Source organism: Colobus angolensis, unplaced genomic scaffold (assembly GCF_000951035.1).
Source record: "Colobus angolensis palliatus isolate OR3802 unplaced genomic scaffold, Cang.pa_1.0 Scaffold48, whole genome shotgun sequence".
Classification (NCBI taxonomy): domain Eukaryota; kingdom Metazoa; phylum Chordata; class Mammalia; order Primates; family Cercopithecidae; genus Colobus; species Colobus angolensis.
Genome location: NW_012118265.1, coordinates 3,904,165 through 3,912,628, shown reverse-complemented (window position 1 = coordinate 3,912,628; position 8,464 = coordinate 3,904,165). Strand labels below are relative to the sequence as shown.

Below are 8,464 nucleotides of genomic sequence, written 5' to 3'. Positions count from 1 at the left end.
AAATAAATTTTATTTGGGGAAAGTTAGGTTTGAACTGTACACAATTACCATATCAGAAAAATTTTTACTTATGATTTACTGGCTAAAACAGAAAAGCTTATGTGGGACCTTGCTCTATGGGCATTACACTGACAGAATTAGATAGATGGCATTCCTGTAAGACTCCAAATAGCTGAACTGGAAGTTACTTAAGATCCTAAACAATCAGCTGGGGGAACGGTTGACAGTAGGGATAGTTTGGATTTTGACAGCAGGAGGGGATGATGGGAAAGCAGAGGGCAGGCACGACAATAATTTTGCATTTTTGAACAATGCACCATGAGTTGAGTACCTTCTGTCGTTACACTGAAAAGCTTATTATTTAAGGCTCTTGAAACATATTGCCAAATTACTTTCTAAAAGTACACAGGAAAGCCTGTCTTTCTATGTTAAGTCCTGCTACTTTGGACACTTATTACAATTAGCTAAAAATATTAATTTGCATTTTTTAGGTTACTAGAAGTTGAACCTTTAGAAACTGCTCTATCTCTTCTGTGAACTACCCATGTTTTCTCTCCTTTTCTATTTTTTTCTTAATATAAAAGTAGTAATAACTGCTGTTACCATTTTAAACCTTTACATATTATTCATTTCCTTGGAGACTATTACTTTGTTTATAAAGTGTTTTTCCAGCCCCAGAATCAAAATGGAATCCATTTTCACAAAAATCCCACCTCTTTTTCTAAGACTAGTTTTTCTCCACGTGTATTAAATATCACATATCACAGTTAGCACTGGAGGGGCACAGCCAGCAAACCTTTCTGGTTAACAGTCCAACAGTGAAGTTTCACATTCCATTAAGTATCTCACCTGTAGCAGCTCTACTTGGAATCTTACTACACATCCTTAGGGTTGCTTACTCAAGCCTATGTACTTAGTTCCTTTATTTATAATGTTATTCATGAACATTTTGTTCAATGTCTTACAGCGCAACTAGAATAGAAAATATTTGGCAATCTCGTGTACATCCCAATTTTATGCCTCGTTTGTGGCTAATCTGGTTAAATTTTTACTTCAACTAAACACGTCTTTTAACAGGGAGAACTACCTACTGGGCCTCATTAACTCTGATTAGCTAGCTGGCTACAGATGCAGCGCATATTAATTTCTACAGGCACCTTTCTGAATTCAAGTAAAAGTTTTGGTAGACAAGGATTTCCTCCTTAAGTATCACTAACATAATATGAATATTGAGTACAAATATTGCTCACTATTCTTGCATTCTTTAAATTGTTTTACTTTGAAAATTTAAGAACTATCAGTAAGTCATTATTAACAGGTCTTTAAGGAGTATTTTGAATTGTGAAAATACAAATCTAATCAAATTTTGAACACATATAGAGCCAAATATTTCAACAAAACTGCAGTTTAATTTCAGAAAATGTGTTAAAATATATATTTATACATCAATTTCTGACATACACTTAATGTGTTAGTATACACAAAATGATGCTTTCTTTTGAAACTGTATTTATGAAATGTACATTTTAATTTAAATACTCAGTATACACTGCACTTAATCTGCATGTTGCATTTATTAAATACATTAAAATCTGCAATGTAACAAAACGTTTTCTGCATACGAAATTCAAAACACCATTTTAAATGAACAAAAGATGGCTCACTTTTTTTTTTTTTTTACAACTAGTGTATTGTACACTAGCTCAGCTCCACCAAACTACCTGTTCGTTCTCTTTTATTTGACATTGTTCACAGACTAGTACATATTACAATAAGAGTGCTGGATAAAAACATGAGGTACGAAAGTGGTTCAAAGATTATAGGTCATGCAGATCATGCTAGACAGCAAAGAAAATTGTGACTGAGAAAACACTAAATAAAAATACATAAAGAATGTGCATTATAAAAAAAAAAGACAAAAAAAAAAAACGAAAAAACAAAAAAAACTCCATTACACAGCTTTGCTTCTTTGGTTACAAAGTAGGTTGAACAATTTCACAGCTTTTTATTCCCACCCGAAAAAAAAGTCATACGAAATGTTGAAAAGCAGAGGAATCGTGGCAATTTCTCTTAGAAAGTAGAAACAAATGAACAAAGTTTTCTTCATCAAAATAGCCCAATTATTTATTATATCACAATAACTGGTGACTACCTGTACAGTTGCACTATGTTCTTCATACTTACACTATACAAAATTTACATTCAAGCTGGGTCTTTACTACTGAAAATAAATACCAAAAGTGAATTGCCATTAGTGTTAGAAATATGCCAGGATTCTTTTGTTCAATTATTGCCTAAACGTTTTATCTATTAAATGCAATCCTGTCTTTCACTTCCTTTACTGATACTTACAATTATTCAAAAAAATTAAAAAAGTTCTGTGACATTGTTCATGTACATTATGAAAATAGCAGCCCTGTAATAAATAAAACACAAATAAATGAAAACTTATGTAGGCAAATGTTACTGATATTGAAAGAAAAGTGGCTCTTTAGATGAACTGTTATTTATAATGTGATAGGAAGGCTCAGGGTAAATCCAAGGGTAATAGGAAACATGGGAGAGCCACCAAAACTCTTCAAGACCCCACTCATGCGCACCAGGTAAAATGCAGACTTTGCTCGCTTTAATAAACCCCATCTATTATTCTCCTTGTGTACTGATGACATAGAACTGGACATCAACAGCGCTGCATGACATTTCAGAGAGAGGAAAAGCTCTTGTAGAATGATTGTCTAATACTGAAAAGGCCAAACACACAACCAAAGCATGGCTACTTGCTTTCGTATAAAGTGGAAAGAACACCAGTGGCACACAAGGATAGATTGCTTTCAGTTTTTTTCTTAATGAGGCTTAAGAAAGCTTTATGCTGAGGAGACATTCGGCTGCTGTGGAGGTTGCGTTGGCTGCGGAGGCTGTGCTATCACTGCTTGCTGTTGAGAAGTGCTACCAGGATTGGCCTGTTGGGTTGGGAGTTGGGATAACTGATCATTGTTTGAAAGAGATTTTAACAGTGCATTTTCTCGTTCAAGTAAAGAGTTTCTTTCAACTAATTCTTTTATTTGTTCCTTTAAAACTTCCACTTCTTCTCTTACTGCATACATCAAATGGCTTTTCACCAGATCCTGTGAAAAACAAAATTAGGAATGTCAAAAGAGTGAAAAGGTAAAGGTGGTGCTATCTGGTTCTGGCCTACTTGGTGCTGTTTAAGTTTTTATATTAGTTTTCCTGCTCTTGCTTTTAAGATTTCTGCTTTATCTTGACCGAGCCTATGGAAGATGGGTTGGAAAAAATCCAGTTCCCAACTAGAGCAGTGAGCTCAGAATTTTCTTTTCAAAGTTTGGGACGATTTCCAAAAAATACTAGCTTCTTTAACTGTCAACTCTTTAGGCTTAGAATAAAAAAAAAAAAAAGGTTAAAATCACATGCTTAAAATGGTAGATCAAGAGAACAAAGGAACAATATTCCAATGGAAAGCTGTTTGATGTTAAACTAGTCATAGTACTGCTTTAAAGATAACACTTTGGACTTTAAAATTTTAGTATTAAAAAAAATAGTTTGAGACTAACAGTCCTGTAAGGTCTCACACCTGTAATCTCAGCACATTGGGAAGCTGAGACGGGTAGATACCTGAGGTCAGGAGTTTGAGACCACCTTGCCCAACATGGTGAAACCCCGTCTCTACTAAAAATACAAAAATTAGCCAGATGTGGTGGTATGCACCTGTGGTTCCAACTACTCAGGAGGCTGAGGCAGGAGAATCGCTTGAACCTGGGAGGTGGAGGTTGCAGTGAGCCAAAATCGTGCCACTGTACTTCAGCCTGGGTGACAGAGCGAAACTATCTCAAAACAAACAAAAATACCAACTTTTTTTTGTAGAGACAAGGTCTTGCTATGTTGCCCAGGTTGGTCTCAAACTCCTGGCCTCAACTGATCCTCCCACCTCAGCTCAAGTGCTGGGATTACAGATACTGTGCCTGGCCTACTTATAGCTTACTTATAGTCTACTTCCATCAGACCTCTAGATGTTTTTGCTTTAATACTCTTTTTTGCTCTAAAGTATTTTCAATGCTGAAATATTTGGGGAACATGTTGTCTTTAAATATGTATGCCCCCTCACCAATGGCCCTTATCAATGATGATGCATAAAATGTGAGATATTCAAATGGGAGAAATATTTACTCAATTAGTATTTCTAGACTAAAAATTCTCAAAGTTCTGGCATCTACAATGAAATCTCATTATCAAAAAACATGATTTGGTCATCTTTGGTTTAAATAAATTATTTGTTTTCTAAAATTGACAAAAGCTAAGTGTTCCATACAACCAACAATCTATGAAATGGGAGAACTGTAAACTTTTACTTACCATTGCTTGTTCTATTTTGTTGTCAATGGCTACAACACCTCCCCCAGATGCACTGGAAAAAATTAGAATATGTCATTAAATTATTCTAAAAAATTTAACCTCCCTTCCAACTCTTAAAAGAATGTAAAAGACATTCATGCTTCACTTAAAACCAAATATATAGTAATTTAAAATAGCTTATTCTGTTCTAACAATTTCAGTACTCAAAGCTCTCATTTCTAAAATGAGAGTCTTAGTAAATTGACGACTTCTACAGGTCTTTCGTAGTGCCAACATTTCTAATTTGCCTGTGATATATGTATGCTATTTTAACTCTCAATTGTATTAAGAATTTCTCTGTTCAGTGGTTTTAAAAGGATACTTTTAAATGGGCAGTGCCTTCTCTGTATCTCTTAAATTTCTTCATTAACCAACTATATATTCTAATTGCCTTTCATGTAGAAATTCCAATAATTACTTATTGTAGTAAAATTCAGATGATGGCTTGATTTTTTTTCTAGTCCTCTTAGTAAGACTTTTCTGCTCTAAGTTTTATAAATATCTAGTTTTCAAAAAAATTTTTAATGGCTTCTAAAAATGCTTCAGAAAGCCTTTGGGCAGCATTGGTTAACAAGAAACTCAACATTCAGCCAGGTGTGGTGGCTCACGCTTGTAACCCCAGCACTTTGGGAGGCCGAGGTGGGAGGATCACTTGAGGCCAGGAATTCCAGACCAGCCTGGCTAACATGGTGAAACCTCGTCTCTACTAAAAATACAAAAAAAATTAACCAGGTATGGTGGCGGGAGCCTGTAATCCCAGCTACTCAGGAGGCTGAGGCAGGAGAACTGCTTGAACCCAGGAGGCAGAGGCTGCAGTGAGCTGAGATCATGCCATTCATTGCAATCCAGTCTGGGCAACAAGAGCAAAACTCCATCTCAAAAAAAAAAAGAAAAAAGAAAAGAAACTCAACATTCTGGCAGACCTACATGTCTTTGTAGGTTACTTGCTGGCAAGAATAACCTAATCACCTATAAGGTATGTGGTTTAGATCAGCTTTTCCTGGGAATAACTGAAAAGTTATCCAGCCTGTAAGCACATTCCAAGTTCAAATATCACCTTAGCAACTGTACGATAACAACACAGAAGGCTGAATAATTGTCCTCTTTGGTGGTTTATATTCTACCATGTATTAAGTAGTAAGAATAGCTGGAATTTATACCCTTTTCTTTTTTTTTTTTTAAATTTTATTTCAAAAAAGTTATTAGGTTTTTAAAAATTACTCTTGTAAAGAAAAATCTGATACTTTAGCTTACTATATCAATACAAAAAGATAATTTTTATATGTTACTAAATACTCTTCATAAAGTATACTCCACCCCTAAGATTTTAGTGCTAAAATACATGGAAACTACTTTACTTTGATGGTGTGGACCCACAATGTCATATCAGATTGAGGCTCAGAAATATCCTGTCCTATGATTTCCGGCTATTCATTTCCTATGTGACCATCAGCAAATCACCTATTTAACTTCCCTGGATCTCAGTTTCCCCATCTGTAAAACAAAGGGGTTGATGTCAATGCCTCAATGGATTTTCCACTTTTAAATCCTTGAAACCTTAAATCATTAGATGGAAAACTAAGTTTGTTTATTTGAACATTAACCACATTAATTACAGCATACTACCTTCACTTCTTGCTGCTACTATTTCTAAGATGAAAAGAGGTTTTGTATATCTAACATCTAGAAAGGATTTATGGATCATTAACAAATACTTTATACATGCTGGGCTTTAAATGCTTTTAGTGAGCTGTGCAAAGTGTGACTATATGTAACTATAAACTACAGAACCACTAAGTAAACCATAAGGCTTTAATATGTACTTCAGTGCCAGATACCATGCAGATATATTCACCACAAATACTGAACACATTTTGGCAAAAAAGACGGTGACAGGCATTTAGATTAGCTTGCTTGGGAATCCCAGATTATATGTTCTATATTTTTATTGACATGGCAAGGAAAGATTGAATTACTTTTAAGTCATTTCATGACTTAAATCATTTGATTCCTTCAACACATTTGGTTTAAATAGCACACCTTAAATACTAACTACAACATCAGTTTTATGTATTAATAAGCAGTAAAACAACAAAAAACCCCAAAACCCTTAAAAAAGAGTTTACTGTTTTGTTTTGTTTTTTTGATAATTAAAATCAGTCAGCGAGTTTTAAAATGATTCCCATAGCTAAGGAAGAATAATTAGCATGCTATTCTTTGAATGGTGATCTAACAAACTCTTTTCCTAAGATCTCTTTTGACAACAGAAGAAACAGGTTTGCAAGATATAAATAGATAATGATGAAGATGTATCCCTTAACAGGTATTAATATTTCAACTATTAGGTGTTACACTCTAATAGAATAAATCAGTGTCAAATATAATTACTACCACTATAGTGACCTTTAACTATCTTGAAGGCTATTATTCAAGAATTCTATAACCTACTGCAGGGGTCTCAAACTTTAGCACGCACCAGAATCATCTGGAGGTCTTGTTAAAACGCAGGTTGCTGGGCTTCCCCCTCAGAGTTTCTGATTTAGTAGGCATGGAACCAGGAATCTGCATTTCTAACAAGTTCCCAGATGATGTAGAATCTGCTGTCTGACTATGCTTTGAGAACTGCAGGCTTACAAATGAAAGTTATAGGAGGAAAAATTAAGAAGCCTAATTCTATTTTTAAAACTTTTTAGCCTGGTACATAAAATTCTTTATGACTTTGACCTCTGCCTTATACAATCTGTTTTCCTCTTATACTCCATCTGCCTATTGTGTTATGGTCTTATATAACTATTTGCAGTCTGTTGAAATATGTTCTCTCAGGTTTCCTTGGCTTTGCAGAAACTGCTCCCTCAGCTGGAAATGCTCACAGTTCCAATTCATCTGGCTATCTTACACCTGTCCCTTAAGATGCTCCAGTGCCATCTCTTCTGTGATGCTGTTTGATTTTCCAAGGTAGAGCCAATTACTCCATCCCTTCTGGGGTCTACCAATCTTCGCAAACTTTCTGTAGTGCAAAAAGGCAGAATAGCAAATTCTGGCTCCTCCATATACTCACTATATGGAAATTATTTAACCTTTCTAGACCTCAGTTTTTTCATTTAAAATAAGGATTATATGCCAATTGTGAGGATTAAATGAGTTTAAATAATGCTCAGCATAGTACTTGGCACACTGAGCACTCAATACAGACGGTGATTACTTTGAGTATTATAAATACTACCACTGTTGATCCTATTAGATTGAGCTCCTTGAGAAAGGTTCCGTAACTTCCTCACCTTTGTGAATAAGTGAATTCAGTGCTTAGCACACAGCAACTCAATGCATACTGACAGTAATTAGATATGATAGACTTGAAACAATTATTGGTTCATATGAGGAAGGCATTAAATTCTTTAAGTTCAGATAAATCAGTTCTCAAAGTGTAGTCCCTGAACCAGAAGCATCAGCATCACCTGGAAACTTGTTAGAAAGGTAAACATTTGGACCCACCCAGACCTTGTTAGAAATGTAAATATTTGGATCCACCCCAGATTTACTCTTGAGGCGGCCCCGTAATCTATTTTAACAAACTCTCCAGGCGGTTCAGATAGAAACTAAAGTTTGAGAACCACTGCTTTAAACAGCCAGATTTACAATGAAGACACCAATATGGTAGTCTTAAGCAAATAAGAGACTATTTTATTTCAAGATCCCAGAATGTGGTTTAAAAATACTGTTTCAGTGAGGGTATCAAGATGTTTTCTATTATGTTCAAAGCTATCATACTGAGATTTGACTCTCTTTTAAAATGAGAAAGATCAACTGAAGCAGAATCAATAATTTCCTTCCTTCACCTAACGTTGTAATACTATATACCTTGTTTTCCTTTTAATTATCACATTCAGCACATTATATTTTGGTGGTTAACCAGTTTCCAAACTTAAGCTCCCTAAGAAAAGGCTTTCTGTCTTTATTCCCAGCACAAAGTATATATACCCAGTAACCTATAACGGTAGTAGTATAAACAAATATTTCAGATTAGTGTGTATGTGTATATACACACTCAAACTGAAAT

The 8,464-nt window shown here is 34.9% G+C and overlaps 1 protein-coding gene across 2 annotated transcripts in view; it reads right to left on the bottom strand.

Moving 5' to 3' along the window:
• Positions 1 to 1,389: 1,389 nt before the first annotated feature.
• Positions 1,390 to 8,464, bottom strand: part of TSC22D2 (TSC22 domain family, member 2) — a 53,932-nt gene continuing 46,857 nt past the window's right edge. For both annotated transcript variants that reach the window (XM_011958947.1, XM_011958948.1), the window contains 2 exons: positions 4,369 to 4,420; positions 1,390 to 3,125 (listed from right to left, as the gene is read on the bottom strand). In XM_011958947.1, coding sequence (XP_011814337.1) covers positions 2,865 to 3,125; positions 4,369 to 4,420 — 313 coding nt within the window. In that variant the 3' untranslated portion in view covers positions 1,390 to 2,864. The remainder of the gene's footprint in view (positions 3,126 to 4,368; positions 4,421 to 8,464) is intronic.